The 21,595-nt window shown below is 41.0% G+C and overlaps 3 protein-coding genes across 3 annotated transcripts in view; 1 reads left to right on the forward strand and 2 right to left on the reverse strand.

Annotated features, from left to right (window-relative positions):
- zzef1 (zinc finger, ZZ-type with EF hand domain 1) overlaps window positions 1-1,131 on the reverse strand; it is a 46,739-nt gene extending 45,608 nt beyond the window's left edge. Inside the window, exon 1 of the mRNA XM_017412572.3 lies at window positions 590-1,131. Within this exon, the coding sequence (XP_017268061.1) occupies window positions 590-1,006 (417 nt within the window). The 5' untranslated portion in view covers window positions 1,007-1,131. The remainder of the gene's footprint in view (window positions 1-589) is intronic.
- Window positions 1,132-1,635: 504 nt separating this feature from the next.
- LOC108233865 (neuferricin) lies at window positions 1,636-6,229 on the forward strand. The gene is made up of 4 exons (XM_017412574.3): window positions 1,636-2,016; window positions 2,150-2,290; window positions 4,838-5,024; window positions 5,133-6,229. The coding sequence occupies exons 1-4, from the start codon at window positions 1,755-1,757 to the stop codon at window positions 5,305-5,307; spliced, it is 765 nt and encodes a 254-aa protein (XP_017268063.1). The 5' UTR covers window positions 1,636-1,754; the 3' UTR covers window positions 5,308-6,229.
- Window positions 5,425-21,444, reverse strand: ankfy1 (ankyrin repeat and FYVE domain containing 1). Its single transcript, XM_017412573.3, has 25 exons — window positions 21,219-21,444; window positions 19,663-19,870; window positions 19,371-19,489; window positions 17,382-17,517; window positions 17,154-17,277; window positions 16,389-16,538; window positions 16,103-16,268; window positions 15,753-15,957; window positions 15,579-15,647; window positions 15,201-15,403; window positions 15,001-15,098; window positions 14,461-14,662; window positions 14,211-14,309; window positions 13,969-14,122; window positions 13,437-13,605; window positions 12,279-12,397; window positions 11,858-12,014; window positions 11,534-11,734; window positions 11,271-11,447; window positions 11,034-11,181; window positions 8,569-8,659; window positions 8,345-8,469; window positions 8,106-8,252; window positions 7,927-8,017; window positions 5,425-7,009 (listed from the first exon to the last, which is right to left on the reverse strand). Exons 1-25 carry the CDS (start codon window positions 21,226-21,228, stop codon window positions 6,877-6,879), a joined length of 3,501 nt encoding a protein of 1,166 aa, XP_017268062.1. The 5' UTR covers window positions 21,229-21,444; the 3' UTR covers window positions 5,425-6,876.
- Between the last annotated feature and the right edge of the window lie 151 nt (window positions 21,445-21,595).

The raw sequence follows: 21,595 nt of genomic DNA on the forward strand, positions 1-21,595 counted from the left end.
CTTTTACATCCTTAAACAATCAATCTGTCCTAAACAGTGTAATCCTATCACCTGCACACCACATAACACAAACATGTGAAAGTTTTATTCTTAAAGCAACAAGAAAAAGATCTAAATAGGCATGTGGATGTTAATGTAGCCACATGTAATAAAAGTTTATAAGTAACTTTTTGGCATGAGAAAGGTAGATAGTCTTTGTACACCTGAATGCGAATGAAAGTTGGTGTTTTTAAGTGTGCAGAAATGCTCTATATTTACTCACACAAAGCCTAATGCAGACTAAAGCACATATTCATCTTTTAACTCCTGTCATTCACCAGAAAACAAAGCAACAAAGAGGCCACAGCTGAACACCAGCAGGTATCACCATGACAGCCCATTGGTCTTACTTAATACTTTAGATAACACGACTCCATTTCTTTCTACAGCCTCTCTCAACCATATAATCTGCTGATTACTCATAAATGGGTGTGACGCAGCGAACAGCAGGTAAAACTTTCATGCCTGGGATAATAAAAACTAGAAAATACGAATTTTAAATCACAGCGTTACACATGGCCGGCACGTTTGCCTCTCCCTGCCTGCGTACCTCTTCACATTCATCTCTCGGGGCATCTCTGCTCTCCAGCGTCTCGCAGAACTGCTCCACATTGACGGTCTCCTCTCCTCGGTTTAACCGCTCCTCCAGCCAGCGCATCAGGACACCCTCGTTCCCGGACAGGACAGACTTGTGAATGGCGGCCCCCGAGTCGCTAATGCGAGCTGCCGCTTCTCTGAGTTTCACTAGCTCCAAGAGGACACCGGGCCCGGGTGGTCCACTGGCCGGTGCGGGCAGGTTATTCGATCCCCTTCCGCTTCTGTCAGAACCGCCGGTGCCACCGCCGCCCCCGACACCGCCGCCAGTGGCCGCAGAGGCCGGGTTGTCTTCCGCGAAGCCGGGGCTCTCCGTCTCTATGTCTTCCTCGTCGCCGCTTCCGCCGCCGCAGCCGCTCTCCGAGTTCCCCATGATTGTTTCACCCACCTGGGGCACCCCCTGAAAATCCCTGCGGCCCTGCTGGTGTCCGTCCCGGTCTGTACACAGACCTCGAATGTTCACCTACAGCCAGAACTCTGCTGCGTTCAACTGCCGCATTCACGTACGGTACGTCAGACTCCCCTGAAACGTCTTTTTCTTGACTGCGCATGCGCTGTGGTTTCGAGTGAGAATTCCAGCTCGTTTCTGAGATCCGAATCATTCGGCTCTGCCAGTGTAATGCCGAAAAACAGCACCCCCTTCCAAGAAAAAACATCCTCCTTTTTGGAAAGGGTACTTCAGAAAAGTTTTATTGACTACTAATACACATTAAGTACAAGTCAAAATGTTAAGTAAAGTTGCGTTTTGACTACCTAATTACAAACGTTTCTTAGCAAAAACAAGTGCCTTGATAAGCACTTCTTTTGGTTTTCACTATGGGGCTCTTTATTAGCACAGCACTGTTTTTTTTCAGCTCCTAAACGGTATTTTCCTTCATCCTACTTCTAGCTTTTGCATTTAAGCCAATTTTTGTATTTACTAAGGACATTATTATGTGACAGCTTTCAGAGAAGAGCCGCCTTGTCGTTCAAGTAAAACGAGCTAGTACGTTGAGTCGGCTCGGTCGCGAGCCGCCGGTGGAGTTCGCTTTCCCGGAAGCACCTGCTTCGTCATTGTTTATTTAACTTAAAGCAAGTTTGCTAATGTAACAAGGTGACGAGTCAAACGAGCTTCAACCAACATGCTAAGCTATGCGTTGGTCGCGGTTTTATCCATTCTGTTCGCGGTGCTGTTCGTCCCTCGCGACTGGTCCGTCCTATCAGGACCGAAACCTCCGCAGGGGCCCCTGGCTGCGCGGCTCCTCCTGAGCAGACGTGAATTGGCCCAGTACGACGGGGAGGAAGGCAGCAGGGGCCTTTACCTGGCCATACTGGGGCGTGTGTTTGATGTAAGCAAGGGCCACAAACATTATGGCCCCGGTGGTGCTTATCACTTTATGGCAGGTGATGCCCCAGTTCTCATGAAGTGCATTTAACTCAGTGATAAACCAGATAGAGTAGAGTCAGAAACATTGATTCCACTTGCATCATAATGTGTAATCATGTCACTGAACACTGGATGTGTTTGTATTTCCAGGCAGAGATGCCTCACTGGCCTTCATCACCGGAGACTTCACAGAGCGGGGCCTGACAGATGATGTGTCCAGCCTGTCTCCTCTGCAAGTGGTGGCTCTTTTTGACTGGCTGGCCTTCTACCAGAGAGAATATAAAAGTGTTGGTGGGTAACTATGTCTACTAGATTATTCCACAACATACATGTCGATTGATAGGCATTCCAGAAGTATTACATAGGCCTGATTTATTGTTGACACCAAAAACATTTAAAACTGCAAAAAATGTTCGTCAACAGAATCACTTTCAGTCTCTCAACAGCACCTCCAACAAGCTTCCTATGACAGCTTGAGAGTAGTTTTAACAATACAGAGAGCCTTTCTGAATGACATTAATGCAACCACTTAATATAGATTGGGTGCTTTCTAAACACAGGAAGTATAAAGATAAGCCAGACGTTAAGTGTCTGAACAGCACATTTTACACAGAAAATATGTTGCGAATGTGACTAATATCTATGAAAATCATCAACATTAGAAACAAACACATCAGTGACATTCACCATAGTTTTTTCTTTCTTTAGCCATGTGTGATTATTGTTATCGCCCGCCGCTGAAAGGTGAAAGGCATACGTTAATGTTTTTTTGTCTGTGTGCGTTTGTGTCATAATGTCTCATGGACCACTGGGCAGATGTTTTCATGAAGCTTGCAGAGAGTATTCACTGGATGTGCAACTACAATTTAGGCTCTTAATTAGTTATTTATTAGACAGAAGTTACTTCTACTTACATGCACACACACAAAAACAAAACACAAAGTTGTTCCTTATGAATTTCATTTTTAAAAATGCTTCCAAGTCCTGCATTTCAGAGCTGCAGGACATCCCAAAATGAATTGGCTTTCGCCACTTCATAATATATTGCTCCTTTTTTCATTTTATTCAAGTCAGTTGTCAGTTTTGCTGTGAGGAGACCAAAAAACAAAACTTGTCATGTGCTTTTTGTCCCATTCTTTCAACAAACATGTACACAACAATTCAGCGTTGTTGCTGTGTTAGTTTAATCTCCTTCCATTCTTCCTCAGCCGTGCCTCTGTAACGTCTGAACATTAGAGTTTTACTTTTGTGTTGTTGAAAAATGAACGAGTGCTCCCGGGAAAGGCAGCAGTGTAGTTCGTGTCATTCATGCTGCAGTTACAGAAATGGAAATGAGCTTTTCCAAGAACACTGATACAACCTGTTTGTTAGGGGACAAAAAAGAAATCAGGAGTACTAATTTGTCCGAGTTCAGTGAGCATTGTCCATTGTGGGATCGTTCATCTTAAATACAGTCAAAACCAAAGGGAGCGTACTAAACCCTCCCCTGCCCCCAGAGGTAAAATTTAAAATAGGATTTGTAAATGTTGCTCCATATGACAAATGTTTCCTTTAAGCACTGGAATCCCTTCATATCTCTTAAACTCAAGAGATGTGAAGGACTGGACTGCAGAAAGAATATATATAAAGTTTTCAATTTGAACAATATTGTTTCAGACGTTTGATCATTTTTCTAATTTTTTGTTGATAAATGTCAGATTCTCTGCCTCTATTTGCTCCAGGAACACTACTCAACAGAGGAGCCTTGTAAGTTTAAAATGAAAAGTGCAGCGTTCCAAGCTTTTGGAACTGCAGTGAGTTGCTCGATTGAAATGAGCTGAACCCACATGCAGATCACTCTCCCTCCTGAGGGTCGTTGGGGCTTCTGTTGGCCCATTCCACGAGGGATGTTTTGGTCCTGTGCGCGAAGGAGCGAACTGGTGTGAAACTGATCGGATTTTAGGCTGGAAACTGCGTTACAAGGAGAGGAAAGTTTAAACCTGAGACCTCCCTCCTCTGTTTCGTGTTGCTCTTCAACAAATATGAAAAATAAATAAGTAAGGATTTATCACCCTCTTTGAACCTTTCCACATTTTGTCATATTACACCCAAACTTCAAAGTATTATTGGGATTTTATAGCATGTAATAGACCAATATAAAGTAGCACATACTTGTAGAAGGAAAATAATGGTTTTCTATTTTTTGCTTTTACAAATAAAACTCTGCATTTGTATTCCAACCTCTTTACACTGATACCTGTAAAATTCACAGCACCCATTTGTCTTCAGAAGTCACCTAATTATTAAATAGTCCACCTGTGTGCAATTTCATTTCAACTGTTAGTTATCATGAAGACCAAGGTCAACACATAAAATCCCAGTAAAGGGCTTTTATTTGCCACAATTTGTCTTGTCACGTTACGAAGTTTGGCCACAACGTGACGAACTGTGGAAAAGTTCAAGGGTTTTGGATGCTTTTTCAAGGTGTCGTACTTCCTTCGCTCCTCTCTCCAACCATCCGTCTTCTCCGTCCAGCAGCTTTAAAAGCTCCAGGGCTCTCTTGAAAAAGAGATCCTGCAATCTCAAAGGGACTCACCTGGGTTAATAAAAGTTCAATTAAAGCTTGGAACGTCAGACTGTTCAGTTTGAACCGAGGAAGATTCTAAAAATAATTAGTGAAACGGCTTCAAAGAAAAACAAAACAAAAATGTGATGGGACCTTTTTTTCCCCCCCAGATTTGCCATGTCCTGGATGACTGAGAATCTATTCAGATGTTTTGTTTTAATATCGCTTTTCTTCAAGTCATGATTGTAAACCCCCCCCTAAAATTCAGTAACTGACCTTGCATTGAATTCCAGGGATGTTAATAGGCCGGTTCTATAATGAAACTGGGCAGCCTACAGAGGCCTTGGTGAACGTGGAGGGATTGCTAGCAGAAGGGCGTCACCTGAAGGCCCAGTCTGAGGCTGAGAAGGTACGACTCCCACCCTGTAACTCAGAGTGGAGCACTAACAGAGGGGGGAGAGTCTGGTGCTCCCCTAAGAGGTAAGGAAACTGTTCTAATTACAAAACAAACTCCCGTACTGGTTATCTTAAGCTGGTTTGTTGAATAGATACTCTTTAAGATTTTACTGTCTTTTTGTTGTCCTGCAGTGGCGGAGTGATCAGAGAGTGGACAGGTGTGCCGCGAAGGTTCTTCTCTCCAGCTTCCAGCGGGGTTCAGTGTGTGTGTGTTAAAGATGCATCCACAGCGGAGGAAGATCCCAACCTGCAGAAATACGACAGCTGCCCTGCACACGCGGACTCGTGCTTTGTGGGAGAACACTGATATCTGAACCAGTCCAGAAAACAATGGACCGATTCATCGCCAATTTTTTTTTTTAGCAACAGAAAAGAGAACCACAGCGAACCTGTTCAAGAGTCAAAATAAAGACATCTCAATGAGTTTGTTTTTCGGATGAGCTTTATGTAAATTTGTCCTCCCTTTTTCTAAAAGAATACACCAGGAAGAAACCGACTAGATATCTGAGCATACAGATACAATACAGTGTGCATAAAAGATTAAACAATGTGCATAAAAGATTAACAGAGGCAAGATTTAGGTTTGTCACAATGACAAGCACAAACTGCATTTAAGTACAAAACGGTTGTAGTGGTCAAAAATATCACACTTATCTGTACAATTTAACAATACTTAAAGAGGCTCCACCACTTGGCTGTCCCTCTGCTGAGTCCACATTCTCACCACTGATCAGACATGTCACGTGATCGCCATAAAGTGCACCTGTTAGGCTTAGAAATCAGGAAGTGTTAATGCGCGGGGGGTCGAGGTGAAAACCTGACATGAGTCAACGTTTCATGGGGGGGGCTGATCAGAACCACCGAAGAGGACCTCGCGGGAGGTCAAATACGTGGAATGTAATTTGGTGACAGATTTTAGGATGTGAATTATGATTACAACCAAAACATAAAGGCGACAAAATGACATGCATAGGCAGAAGAGGCATTCCTGTAACTGAGGAGGATTGTTCAAATTTGTTCGGTGGCTCTCCTGATAAATGAGGCTCTCGGGTCGCATTTCCATTTCATTTGTCTTAAGTTTACACACCATTTGCTCCCATTTCATCTTTTTCTAATTGTGCCATATTTCACTTAAACAGTAAATGGATATGTCTTAAAACTATTGAACTAAGTCAGCTGGAGCTCAATTTTTTTTTTTGGCATATTTTTCCCTAAAAAAAAAAAAAAAAGCTGAGTTGAAGTTCCTTTAAATCCACCAAATCAAACCGATTTCATCCAGCCACATCAACACAGGAGTGAGCCAAGTGTGAATAATAACAGATTGCAAAAAAAAAAACTGAGTCAAGAACATTTTCCAATTTCATCATGTTCCTCGATTGACAGCAGTTACAGGATTGACAGAAATGTAATGATTTTGTTCTCAGCAATATTTTCTTTTTTTTCCCTTTTTGGAAGGGTCAGAGTGAACCCTGTGGATAATGAATTCACTCAACATGGAAAAGAAAAACCCTTCTACAGGCAATACAGTTGGACTGAAATCTTACAACAGCTCCCTGCTTACGATGATAGGAGCCAAACCTCACAAACATCAGTGATCTTCAGAAAGAAAGACCAGCGTCACCGAGTTGGAGAGTTGCTTATATCTGCAATAGGATACCTCAATCGAAACCAACAAAAAGACAACTTCTCACTTTCTATCTGAAACATCTCTCTAGAAGATTATTAGTTTTTCATAGACTGGAATAGTATAAAGATGATGGTCCTTAGAGTATCTCCTGCTTCCTCACATCCCTTCTTCAGATGTTCCTGTATAGTTGTGCCAAACTGGGCCTGGTCCGGCCCGAGCAGGGGGATGGGAAAGATGCTGGTCGCAGCACTAAGACACGCCGCCCAGAGTTAATACATCAAAGCACATTTCACACACTCGCACGGGTTTGTTCAAATCAAACTTGATGATGGGCATCTCCTTCAGTGAGCACTTGTGGCACAGCAGGCGCCCACAATGGCGGCTAGAGACAGTGAAGAAGGGAATTAGAAGGTGATCAGAAAGTGGCGCACAGATTGACAATGGTATGAACTAAATCACAGTTCAGCACGTAGCTCGGTGTGAGGGTTACAGTTCAGGAAAAAGACAAAACTGCCCACAACTAAAGGCTTGTTAATAGGGAAGCTATGGCAGCTGGTCATACAGCAAGGTAGGATATGTTAACTGCTATCTTCACTGTAAAATTCAAAAATAAACAAGTCTTATTCTGTCTTATTCAACCAACTGGAAACAACATGTCAAGCTGATGTCCAAAAAAAACAAACCATGAGTTTGCTCCTCAGGCTGAGGAGAGGTGATTGATTGGCTGACACTAACACACAACCTGGCAAAAATGACAGAATCACCCCTCTTGGAGGATGTTCTTTAAATTGCTTGCTTTGGTATGAAAATATAAACTAAAGACATGCCACAAAACTATAATTTTTCACAATTCCAACCTTCTCCCATTAAGAAACAATAAGAAAAGAAATATAATTGTTGTAGTCAATCACAGTTGCTTAGTTTAGATCAAGTAGAGGAAGAAATTATGGAATCATGAGAAAAACACTGCGCCATTAGTAGTTTGTTGCTCTACCTCTGGTTTTTGCGTGGACCTAATGACAAACAGTATTCTTCATCAATCTGGATCCAATTGTCTCTCATTGCTGTTGCCAGATTAGCTTTGCAGGTTGTAGCCTTCTCATTGATCATTTTCTTGAATTAAACAATTAAAAGAACATCCTCCGAGAACGGTGATTCCATCTTTTTTTTTTTGCCAGGGGTTGTGTTCATCCGAGACATCCATACCCTGACAGTTCAGCACGAGCACGTGGACCGTTCCACACCTAATAATTATCATACATGCGTTAAGTTTATTTGGGAAAAAAAGTCAAGCCTTACCAGTGATGCTTCCGTGTTGTAACACCAAACTTTGCAGCACATTCGTAGCAGTTGGACCCGTCACACCAAGGGGGCTCTTTGGTCAGCATATCTGAACGTTATCAGAGAGATTAGCACGGGGTCAGAACCATCAAAACAACAACTCAACTGCCCGGGGTGAAGAAAGTGCCAAAACCCACCCAGAAGGCGGAAGAGCAACTGTTTGGTTGCGACTTGATAGTTGAAGATGTTGATGCCCTGATTATTAGTGACTCCCAGTCGAGCCCCAGCCCTCACAATGGCACGGCACAGATTGGCATTTCCTTTCATATAGGCCAGGAGCAGAACTGAAATAAAACACAGCTCGGGTTCAGTCTATTAACAGAGAGAACTGTTATTACTAAAGTACGAGTATGATGAAGACAAAGAACTACGGTACCAGTGTTCCCTTCGTTGTCTGGTTTGTCTAGAGGGTATTCAGGCATGCACTCCAGGAACAGCTCAAAAATGGCAGCTGCGTTTTCTTTGCCATACTGACCTAGTACGTGCATTGGTGACTGACCCCTTTAAACAGGCACACAAAGAAAAAGAAACAGTTTGCTTCAAATGATACACTTCCGTTCTAACACTGTACTTTCTGTTACGCATGTAAACAGACTGTACCTGAGATTGAAGGCTTCAGCGTCAATGTTGGACTCCGTGAGAAGGGTTCTGACATTGTTAAGGCGACCCTGCATCACAGCCAGATGCAGAGCTTGGAAAACAAGAGGGGCAGAGAAAAGATTAGAGGATTTCAAGCCTCAATATGCTGCAGAAGTTACATCAAGAAATGAAGACATGTCTTGCTTACCAACCTTAAGAACTGAACTCACATTCTGATCATCAGAAATAGACTCAAATGTTTGTCCCGTTATCATCTAAAACCAATTCCATTTTTAAGTGTTAGCCCACTACTCGATGTTGATTTGTTGATCCCCCCCCCCCCATTCAAACAGATGTAAAAGAGAAAAAATCTGAAGAAACATTACAAGAAGCAAAAATACTGTAAGCTGTTCCAAATTTATTTTATATGAACAAACCCTGGAGTTCATTTGCAAACCTCAGGTGTTACCAAACCAGATGACACATGAGCTGTCAAAAGCTATTCGGAGTTAGAAAAAGCAAATGGAGTCAAATAATAAAGACAGAGAACACAGGCACAAAATAGGAAAAAGGCATTCACGTTAAAAACTTGTAACAGCAACAGTCAAATCTAGGGAGAAAAGCTCAAACGATATAGAAAAAGTACAAAAGGTTTATTAAAAACTCGCACCTTATTTTATTCCTACAAAGAATTCCTTTATTTTCTTTAACTTTTTTTTTAAAATTACGGCTGATTTTGTTTTGTTTTTTGGTCAAACTCGTATAGCATACAACCAAGGCAAATGTGTGTGTGGAAAAGTTAGATTGAAGCTCAGCTATGCACTACAGGAATCTTGGCAAGGTTGAGGCGAAAATCTGCTTTCAAAGGAGGTTTCCAGTTTTGACTGACAGCTGCAGTTAAATTCCCCCACTAGTCATTTAATAAACACCAAAATCAATTAATCTGTGCTGAAAAATTGTGACATATTTGAAAATATTTTTATTTTCATAGACAAAAATGTTCTTGTGCTTTAAGAGGTTCGGCTGTAACTGTACACCTTGGCCACCAGGGATGGTCAGATGCAAATCAGCCTGGCCTCAATCTTCACTGCTCCTCTGGGTGCAGCTGCTCAGTTCTGATTCTGCTCTTTACTCTTTGACCAAACAAGAGACCAATGAATGACACTAAGAATATAGTGGTAGTGAAGGTAATTTGACTGAAATGGTGAACAACATGAATACCAAGGCAATAAAAACAAGTTATTTAGGTTTGTTTTTAATAAATAAAAGGTTCTGAAAAGTCCCATTCTGAAAGTTTAAAGAATTGGTTCTTAGGTTTGTGGTAAACCTTTCAAATTTAAGGGTTTGCACATCTTTATCATAATTTTGACATTTAGGTAAATAGGTTAATATTGCCTCTGATGCCAGGCATCGTTAAGTCCGAGCTTCTCTACAGAGGCAGACGTTTGGTCAGTTTTTCTGGCCTGAAGTCTGAAGCATTCACGTGTTTGTTAACACAATGCCAGGAAATACATCAGCAATGATCCCAGAGAGTTGTTGTTTCTGCCCATCAACCTGGAAAAGCCGAACAATCTGGAGCCTGTTCTCTACAGAGAGACCGATCATTCAAACTTGAAGAACATTGAAGGCCGATGTCCTCATGAGATCAGACAACTCAGCAAGTTAACACAGAGGTCGAATCTGAAACCTCAGAAACGCCTGAGAAAACAAGAGTGAAAGGCTCTAAGAGTCTTTAGTGTTGAATTTTAAATTAGGTTCTATTCCTTAGGTGATGCCATCATTATTTGATTGATTTTTTATTAACTATTCACTTGTTGGATTTCTTAAAATTCAGTTCAATGAAGTCTCATAATAAACATCTGAAAGAAATACTTATAGTGCAAAGATAAAACTCAGAACTGTCAAACAACTCAAATAAATAAAAAAAATACTCTTTACTTTGTCATGCTTACATTCAGACTCTTGAAGAACTGCAAATTTCTAAAACTTCTGCTTTTAAGGGAGGAGCTCACACTTACTGATCAGTTAATACATTTTATCAGCAGCATGTGGTTGATTTTTACCCCTTCAAACTCCACTAGAACATAAGTCTCTCTTTGCTGCAACATTTGTTACATAACAGTGTAAAATGCTATATCCCTGAGGATATATTTATCTAGGTTTATGGCCTGATAAGAACCTAATTAATTTGTCCTGATACGGAAAACAAACATTTAAAAAGACATTTTTGCCATGACCGTTCCTTCTACGCTTCAGGGTTGGTTTTTTTTGCACATCCAGACATCACATAAAATATACTGTATGCTATTCACTTCTTTTTATATTCAGCCACAGTTAACACATGTTCTATAGTAGCATCAGCGTCTGTGATCAATGTCTCGTTTACATCAAAATGTTCACATTAAAGATTACCCTGCGTTGGTTCAGATCTGTTAATTTATGATGATAAAACTGCAGCTATCTTAAAAAAAAAGAATGAAACATACCATTATTGCCATTCTCATCCTCAGCAGCAAAATCTATGCCGTTCTCCAACAACACAGAACAAATAGTGGCCAGGTCCTGCTGCGCGGCCAAATGTAATGCCGTCTGCCTGTGTTTGGTTAGCTCATTTACTTTGGCTCCAGCAAGCAACTGGAAGTGGAAAAACAAACAACATAAGTGTTGCCACCCTTTCAGAAACCGAACGAATGTAAGAGACGGAGAAGCTCGTGGGTTCCTACCAGGTTGCGGACAATGATCTCAGAGCCAGCCTGCACAGCCAGGTGGAGCGGAGTGAGTTTGGCTGAATCCTGAACCCTGGAGTTCACATTAGCTTGGACACTGATGAGAAACAGGACACTCTCAATATCTGAGTTTTGAACAGCCACATGGAGGAAATTCCGCCCTTTGTTGTCAACCTGGACAGAAACAAGTTTGAGGTAACGGAAGATTAACGCTGGTGAATCTCAGTGCTTCAGAAACGGAGCCTTTGTTCCGCCGTTACCTGCTCAGCAGCACCTGGCTCCCTCTTGAGGATAGCCTCCGCAGCCTTATTGTTTTTGTGCGTCATGGCGCAGGCAAACGGAGTCATTCCTTGGCGATCGCGAATGTTGAGCCGGATGTCTGGATGAGAAATGAGCAGCTGTATGATGACGTTGTGCTGGTTGCTAATGGCAGTGTGGATGGGAGCTCTGCCTTCTGCATCCTGACAAAAAGGAACAAACAAGTTCAGAAACCATCTGTCTTCTATCTGGGTCATCCTTTACTAACAGAAATGCTTCACAGACAAAACTGAAGTATTATAGTTAGACCACTTAATGGGACTAACCTGTGCATTAACATTAGCTCCAAACTCTAGAAGGCACTGCACCACCTCCTCCAGTCCCCAGCTGCTTGCCAGGTGGAGGGGTGTTTGTCCATCTCGGGCTTCTTCATCTCCTTCCCCGTTCGGACCGGGCCGCCTGGGGCTGTTCACGTCACAACCGCTAGACACGCACAAGGCAGTCAGTCAGTTAAACATGATCCTTTTACCGCCCAAAGTTTACAGACGAGCAACTTGCTTCAGTGTCAGACAACTGTAGTCAATGTTTTTATCAAAACAGAGTGACAATCTTAGCAATAAATCAGAAAGTTAGTTACCATTTTCTTTTGTTAAGTCAGTGCCATAACATATATTTTGTGATTGCTTAACATCAAAATTTGATTAGACAACAGAAATTCATGGAAGCGTGTGAGAAAAAGCAGCAGACCTGCGAATGAGGAAGCAAGCAGAGACCTCGTTGTTCTCATCGACGGCTCTGTGGAGGAGAGTCTGCAGGCAGCCGGAGGGCCCGACGTTCCAACAGGAGGCGTCACATCCATGTCGGACCTAATTGGCACAAATGGACCTCAGCCGAAACTAAAAACACCAGTCTAACATTTACAGAAGCAAAAATACCAGTTTGTTCTTAAAAACAGCAATACACTCAACTAACAGAATTACTGCAACACATTTGAAGTTATTATTAATAGAAGAAATGTAATTTATCAATAATATCTGACAGATGATTGCAAATTAATTTTATCTATTTTGTTTAAATTCCTCCTTTTATTCTTATACGTTTACAAATATCAATACCTAATCTACAAACACAAAACTTTGACGAAACTGAAAGAAATCTACACCTAATTCATTAGTAAAAAAAGGGGAGTTTTAAATCAACCTTTTACTTTCTAAAATAAAGAAATTCTAATTTCAACCTTCTTCCACAAATAAAACTCAAGAGAAAATAAACTGCAAACAATAACTGAACTATTCCATTGTTTTATACAAATCTATTTTTTTTTTTACTATGTAACGTTTCTTAAATTGAATAACAATTTTTCGTCCAGATTATTCCTTATTTTCCCACACACTGAGAAACACCTCCTCTAAGAAAGTTTTTGCAAATAAACTTAAAAAAGATACATTTTCTCCTATGCTCGTCGGTGAACCTTAACACAAAAACATTCTGTTATTATTAATTTTGAGCTTTGTGCCGGACTAATAAAGTTATTCAGTGAACTAACATATCAATATATTTGTTCTCCTGCATCCATTTAAGATTGTAATCCAGTTGCTTTAGTGCTCTAGTATTGATTCTTTATGTCTGAAACATCTTTACTGACAGTTCGGAGGATGTTGTACCAACAGGACAGGAAAGAGGGAGTTAAAAAACTCCACTATGCCTGGAGCAAATGAGAAGAATGTACAGCTTCTGTGGTTTATCAGAATATCATAAACAAAGTGTGCCAATATAAACTATTCTAATCGCATCCAAACCAAAAACAGAATGCAAAAAATTTAACTTTAATGCAGGAGTTTAGGTTTAAAGATATTTGTATGGTTTTACTTCCTCACACAGTTTTCACCCGTTTTATTTTCTTACCAGAGTAGATGCGATATCTTCCAGGCCATTCTCCAGGGCCAGCCACAGCGGAGGGTCCCCTTTGTCATCCATCACCGACATATCAGCCCCTCTTGTGCAAATGGCATCTACCACCAGTGGCAGCTGGTTACTGATGGCCAGCTGCAGTGCTGTGTGTCCCTCCTGGGTTCTATTGATTTTAATGCAGGTGTTAGTTTTAGAACTGCAAATTACAGAGTGCTTCCATAATTTCTTCCTCTACTTGATCTAAAAAAACAGTTGTTACTGACTGCAACAATGATATTTGTTTATTTTTTTATTGTTTCTTAATGTCAAAGGTTGAAATTTTGAAAAAAAAAAAGATAGTTCTGTGGCATGCCTTTGATTTGTTTATTTTTATTTTATACAAAATGAAACTAATTGAAAGAACATCCTCCAAACGTTTTGCCAGGGGTTGCAGGCTGACCTCTAATTGTTAAAATATGAACTACTATAAATTAAAAAAGCTAAATAAATGAAGCACTTTATAACTTGCATAGATTCCCGGTACTACCTGACGTTGATGTCTGCCTGATGTTCGAGAAGAAAAAGGGCACTCTTGCTGTCCTGTCTTTGGATGGCCATGTGTAGAAGGGTTTGTCCGTTGGACATGGTGTCGTTGATAGAAGCCCCTGAGCCCAGTAGCTGAGCTGCTATAGTGTGCATACCTGGCAGGGACGGATTGAACTTGAAAAATACATTTTGACAGTACGGAAAGAAAAGCGTTTGATTTTGTCTTTCTGTGTTGTTAGGTACCTGTCCACAGGGCCAAGCCCAGGACGGTCTGGTCCATGGAGTCTTTGAGACTGAAGTCTGGAATGATCTGCAAGTTGTTGGTGGCATGAAGTGCATTGGCTACAAGACAGCAAGAAAGAAACATGTGGTTTTGTTTTAAGACATTCAGGTACATTTAAGACAACACAGAGTGAGGAAAATCAAAATTACATAACACAACTGTTAAGTTTGTAATTAATTTAAATAAAAAGCTACCAAAACATTTGCCGACCTTTTTGCTCCAAGATGACAGAGACAACATCTGGGTGGTTGTGAGCGATGGCCATGTGGAGCGGGGTCTGCAGAGCCACGCCGTGGGCGTCGTCAGGCAGAGCCTTCTGGGTCTGAAGGTTAGGGTTGGCCCCCTGCTGGAGCAGCTCGGCCGTCAGGCTGGCCAGGCCGCACCGACACGCTGTATGGAGGGGGCTCTCACCCTGCAGACAGGCATCGAGATTCAGGATGTATTTCATCCTCTTTTGACTTAAACACATGATACTAATTAATGATATCTGAAAGTTTAGAAGTCCAGACTCATTTGTCATTTATAATGACTCAAAATACAACATAAACAGCGCTCTATAAAAAATTAGGTCAAATTTGTTCAATTGTTCTCCTTTTTAGCCACCAGTAAAACACCTGCATTAGTAAAAATATTTGATATAAAGTTTCTGAAATAAAGTTCAGAAGTGAACCCATTATAAAGAGATAGGACATGCACAGTAAAGTTCTGAAACTATGCAGTTATTCTGTTCATCCAAACGTTTGTACGCACCCATTTGTTGACATGGTTGACCTTTGCCCCATGAGTTGCTAAGAAAAGAGCAGCTGCCTCGTTGCCCGCCGCAGCGGCTCTTTGCATAAGGCAGCTTCCTGTAAGGAGAACAGTTAAGGGAGATGAAGATGTAAATATGTCGAACGAACATCCCATGTTCCCTTTGGACATAAATATAATGAAAGGTTACAGAACAGCACCTGTGGCAGTGTCATGGGCATCGGGATTGCTTCCTCTCTTAATGAGCTGAGCTGCGAAGCCGTTCTCGTCAAACGAGGTGCCGTTCACAACTGGTGCATCGTCCTCGAATGGGTTTACCGAAGGGTCCGAAGACATGGTGATGTGCTGCAGTGCCAGCCACAGAGCTGTGCTGCCCTCATGGTCCTTCAGCTCCAGGTCGAGCCTGGAGATGGACAAATGATTTCAGGTTTAGCAGGGTCACAATATTTCATTCAAGCCGGCCCTTTAAAATGGTTATTAACTAGTTGTAAATTCATAAAACAAATGAACTGAACATGATCATACTGTTAAATTGTACGTCAAATTAGCTGATTAAATAAAGAACGACTATAACTCACTGTTTGCACTGCAGCAGCTGGTTGAACACCGCCTCATTTCCTGAGGCCACAGCTTCATGCAAAGGAGTCCTAAAGAGGGCAAAACGCATACCTGAAGCACCATCACGTGTTGCCAAGAAGTTAAACATCTGAAGAATCCAATAAAACTCACCAACCTCGGCTCATGTGACCTACCTGCCCCTGCTGTTCTGCATGTTAAGGTTGGCTCCAGCTTTGAGCAGAGCCTCCGCGATTCGTGCCATGCTGTTCATCACCTCCACAGAGTGTTTCTTGGGGCTGAACGAGCAGGCCAAGTGAAGTGGGGTTTCCACCGCCCCCACTGTGGATGCATTCACCTGAGCTGAGTGGCGAACCAGGAAGATGGAGGCAAATTCGTCACCTATTAGGAGGAAGAAAAATCAAGGGTCACAAATGAAGACGTTTAATTTTATTGAGCTTATAATCAATACAAAAGTGAATACAAAAATGCTTTGAAATGATGTAAAGAGAAATAGCTTTTTAAGCAAATAATCACTGCTCCTAACCTCTTTGGATGGCTTTATGCAGGAGGCTCCAGCCACTCTGGTCTACCATGTCCACATCAGCTTTGTTGTTGGCTAGCGTGGTGGCGATGCCTTCCAGTTTACGGCAGAGCGCTAGGTCCAGTGCAAGGTCACCATTATTGTCCAGTTCGTTTAACTTGCCCGGTAACTGGGGGGGGCGCAGGAAGCAGTACAAATGAGACATAAGGGTTTATTACCCAGTAAACGAGATATGTTCATTCTCCAATTCTGTAACAAGCCAATGAATAAATCATTTAAAGAAACCTGCCTGTGAATCCATCTCAATGAGGAACAAAAAGACCACGTCTTCACGCTCCACTTTGATGGCTTTATGGAGAGGATATTCTGTTTTAGATTTGATCATCTTGTACAGAAGTTGGGCACTCATGGTACTGAAATCTTCTTTCCGTAGATCATCCTAATGAAAGGCAGTCAATGAAATAGAGTCAAGTGGTTATAACACAAAAATGATTCAACTAAAAATAAAAGAACTCAATATTCTGGTGAATTCCCTAAATCTTATCAGCTCACTTTCAAAATGTCAAGGAATTTTATTTAGATTTTTTACACAAATAGTGTAAGAAAAGCTGGCTGGATGGAAGCTCATGTCACCAAAATGTATTCAATCCATTCTTGAGACCCAATATATCTGCACCAAGGCAGAATTTCCAAGACACCTGTTGCTGCTGTTGCAGCTAAAAGGAAAGCCGTCAAAAGAGCAGCAAAAATCCTGATTTGATGGAAATGTTTATCTAAATTTGGTGTAGTTTTACAATGATTGAACTTGTGAAATGACACTGATTTGATCCACTACAAAATAACAAATATAAAGAAAAACACATAAAGAACAGACGCTAAAGTGTTGATGGTTTCTGGAGAAAAGAAATGTTAAAAAAACATCATACTTTAGTTTTTTTTTTACAGCTAAAAACAAAGCATGACTCTTACAACTAGTAAGACAAATAAACTTGCATTGTGTGTGCATAAACAAGTCTTCAGTTTCCTAGATGATCGTGCTCTTGAAGGTACTGACCCAGTGACTGGCTATGATCTCCCCACAGTAGTTCATTAGGGTGGTGGCATTTAGCTCCTCAGCTGTTTGGTAGAAGCGAATGCAGTTCCTGACATTCACCGATGACATCACACCCTTTTCACACCTGTATTTGTGCAGACAAAGAGATGTATTCTTTAGTGGGTTAAGCAATACACTGTGAACTAGAAAAGGGTCTGCAGCCCAACAAATTCGGATCGACGGTTCAACCTCTCTCGGAGCAGCTGAAGCTGGAAGCGGTTGGCCAGCTTCATCAGGTCAACAAGAAAGGCATCATCCTCGCAGAGTTCCAACTCGTCTGTGTACGCCCAGCGCAGCATGGCCATGGCTACTTCAGGTTTGCAGTCTGAGAGGCAAGATAGTTAGGGTTTTTTTTTTTAGTTACACAGACCTAATAAGAAGATTTCATTAAAACAAATCCAAACAGCTTTTCCTCCTTTTTCATAAAAATCTGGCATTTATACATATTTATCTAACAAACAAACAAACAAGAGAGCTAAACTCTTTCCAGAGCAAATCTGACGTTGCTGAACTTTGACACCCAAATATAAATATTCTGTCATTTATTAATCAAGCAGTGTACTGAGTCAGGGGAGCTGAGGGGGGAACCATCTGGACTTTCATTAGACTCTTTTTTTCAACCTGTAGGAACAAATAACTATGACTGTGGTTCTGATCTATTTGTTATCAAAGGAGTTTCTTCAGCCATCTGCTCATCTGACACTTGTTCCATATAAAACACATCAATCTGCTCAATACTGAACAAAAAAACCCAAAAACTGCTGGTTGCATGAATGGAGAGATATAAAAAAATAACAATTGTTACAAAATAAACAGAATAAAAATGCCACATAAAACTGAGCTGTGTAAACAAGTTAATAGATCTTTAAAGTATTTAGACTACGGTTTCTTTGGCTTTGACACTGTACCATGCAAATCACCTCACTAATCACAATAAATAATGTATCTATGACTTATCTGATATCAAGTGATGGATTTTCAAAATCTTAATAAACTAATATTGGCAGTATAATAGACTTATTGGTAAAATTGGAGAAACTTAAAAACATATACAGCTTATTCTATAATATAAATGATAATAATTCACAGGACTAAGACAGTTAATGTCTAGTTGGCAAACATAATTTCTGAAGGAGTCTCTAAAATGTCTTGAAATGATTGCGGGGGTTCTCAGTTTCCTCTCTTGAGTTGCAGAGGCTCACAGTCTTGCCATTTAAATTTTAAACATGTTTAAAAAAAACATCTGTTGCTACAGCCCAGAATGTCCATGTCTAAGCATGCTGCTGATAAATAATTATTTTTTTAAAACCGGTCCAAATCTGCTTATCTTTCTTTCTATCGTGTATTCCAGTAGAATAAATCGTAAACACGGGGGCAGCTGCCAAGGTGGGAACAAAGCAGGTGAACTTTAATTATGGTTTTGACTATGATCCACAACATTTTCTGTTTACGGTAGCCCTTCGGCAAGCTTTTTGGTGACACAAAGCAGGGAATTAGAGTTTGTGAGCAAGTTAAATTTCTTAGTGCATTCATATTGGAAGATGTATCTTCTACCTGCTCCTTTTCGAACAGAATATAAAAAAAAAAAGAAAAAAAAAATTTGCATGTCACATGGGCAGAATAATTTGTTATACATTTTATTTCTTAAGTTTGTTTCATTGTATTTCATTTTCTTTTCTTTTTTTAATGTTTTTACTGTCTGTTTTAAATAAATAAATAAATAAATATTCCTTCTGCTGATAATTATGAAAGTCGCTCATTTAAAAAAAAAACTCAAAAGGAATGATTTTTATATGGCAGCAGACTATAAATCAACTGATAATTACATTAAAAAGAATAAAAGACGTCACTAAATAAACATATGTGGGTAAATCTGGTGATTAAAACACACTCTCCTGATTTATTTTGAAAATCACATTTTCTTTTGTTGTGCTGTTTGGCAGCGTTTATCCTGAAGAGCTTGTAACCTGGTTACATCAAAACGTCTGCTTGATAGCGTCGGTACACATTTTAAATTGTCTAATTTTTGTATTTAAGAGATTATCAGGAAAACAATCAGTGACAATGACACATGCTGTCACAAGTAGTGTCTAGATTGTTGACAGTGGCGAGGTCAGCATGCAACGCAACTGGAATATTGAGTTTCAGCTGTTCTTTAAACACACCGGGGTCACTCACCGCTTAGGTCAAGCTCAGAAGTCGAGGCCAGGTTGGTCAGACTCCAGACATCGCTGCGAGCAGCCAGCACAAACTTATGAGCAAAATATTGCTCCGCTGCGACTTTTATTTTCAGATCACTAAAAAGATAAACACAATCTATGAGAAAACAGTGCAAAATTAAATATTCTAGGTGTACAGTGAGGCTAAAGATAACATGTTTCCAGCTATTACAAAAAAAACACTTGTTAAGTAAATCAATGAAGAAAGAAAATCGTAACTGACAGTTCATGGCTCTAACCGTGATCATCACCTGTAGTGTTCTTGTTGGTAGAGGTTGGCCACAAAGTCCAGCAAACGGCTGACGAAGGTGTCTGCAGTTACAGAGCTGGAAGAGCCCTGGTCAGAGGTCTGAGCGGCAAGCACAGCGCAGCGCCTCTCAGTGTCGGCCAGCTTCTGCTGCATCTTCACGTACTCCTGCCTCAGCAGGGCCAGGTGCTTCTGCAGCTTGGCCACCTCCTCTGTCCCACGTCAAGGTGGAGAGACACAGAAAACAAGTTAGAACTACAGCTACCCATCGCCCAAACCTAAGGACGTCATTTAAATAAGAGTTGTTCAAAAACCCGTGAATTTTGAGTTCCAAAACTGACCACAGATGTCAAAAACGTCACTCCTGTTTATGATTGTTACAGCTGAGGGACAATATGGAGAGAAGCACGTAAAATATGCAGGATTTGTAACTACAGTGGTAAAGTTTGTAGCTTTATGTGGTCAGATTCTGGAGGTTTTCTGCAATCCCTGCGTAAGGCTGAAACTAACCACAGCAAAATCTAATTAGTTCAGCGGCCACACCTTTCTCTCCCCCTCAGCTACTGTTACAAAACTCCTTCCTTTCCAAGCCGAGAGTTTGCAGGGCTTCACTGGGGCCCGCTTCCTTCCTTCAAGCCTGTAAAGTTTTAGTGAAGCAAGAGTGCTGAGGCAGCGCTTTCACGTCTTCCATCGTAAACCGTCACTGGCAGAGCCGCTGGTCATGAGGAACAGAAAGGGGGTGTTTGTGACAACCACCTGATTTGCACAAAGCAGGAAGGGGGGCATGTTGGACCACCTGCTGATGGAAAAAATCTTGTGAAGAAACACAAAAATCAGTCCAGGGAGCAGAAAGAATGAAAGTAATCTCAAGCTCTGATGTTGTCCATCCTCATACAATGTACAATAAAATCTTAATGTTTTGGTATAAGTTGTGTCTCTTTCAGGTAATCCAATGGATTGACCTGACAGCCATGTAAAAACAGGTGTGTTGTGCAGCTGAGCAGCTTTAACTCCACAGTCTGGAGGGATCTCTGGATTCTGGTTAAGTAGATTTCCCTTAAAGAGTCCAGGCTTATGGTGGTGCCCTCATGCATGGTACGTGATAAGGAGTGACATCCATTTCTCCTGACAAGTCACCTCTTTCAGAAAGCTAAAGTTTAGACAGGTCCCAGCCGACATAAGACGGCTGCTTAACTGAGGCTGAATTATAGACAAGAATGACGTTAACATTTAGCCATTAATTAAAGCAAACCTTATTTGACAATTTAATACCAAGGGGTTTCTTTTACTGAGCGACAAACTAGCCGTCTTCCTAATGATACGAGATATTTGTATCCAGTTCTGCCAACTCGTAGCGATAAAATTCGGCTGGCAACAAACCCGGAGAGCCAGCGCTAGCGACAGCTTGAATGTGACAAGAGGAGTGTCGCGATGTTTCGTCTCAACCCTTACAATTAATGCTTGCTTCACTAAAGCTGACAAAACAACATTTGCTTTTGTTCGATAGTCAAATAAAATAAGAGAATTAAAGGGCGTGCATTAAAATAAAATTAATCATACCTTCCGCCATGTTGCTCAGCTTTAGCTCCGCGGTGTCTATCGCGATAAGTTGGAGCAGCTCGTGGTGGGCGGTGGTGCTGCGTTCAAGTGACCCACAAAAAGCTCGTTAGTTGATAGTTAATCACATGACCTTCTGTTCTTAGAGATTAGTGTTGTCGATGTTTCATGCACTCTATTATCATCTCAGCGCATATACAAACACACACCACGAGAGATTCATTCCACTTGAAAAAAAAGAATAAATAATGAGTAAAATGGACAAATTAGTATCGTGGTCTGTAGCAAACATTTGGTTAGACAACTGTCTTTAAACTGTCCTTTTTTTCTGAGGCAAAACTGTGGATTACACAATCTATAGGCAGAATATTTCAAGATTA

This window comes from Kryptolebias marmoratus, linkage group LG13 (genome assembly GCF_001649575.2).
Source record: "Kryptolebias marmoratus isolate JLee-2015 linkage group LG13, ASM164957v2, whole genome shotgun sequence".
NCBI lineage: Eukaryota > Metazoa > Chordata > Actinopteri > Cyprinodontiformes > Rivulidae > Kryptolebias > Kryptolebias marmoratus.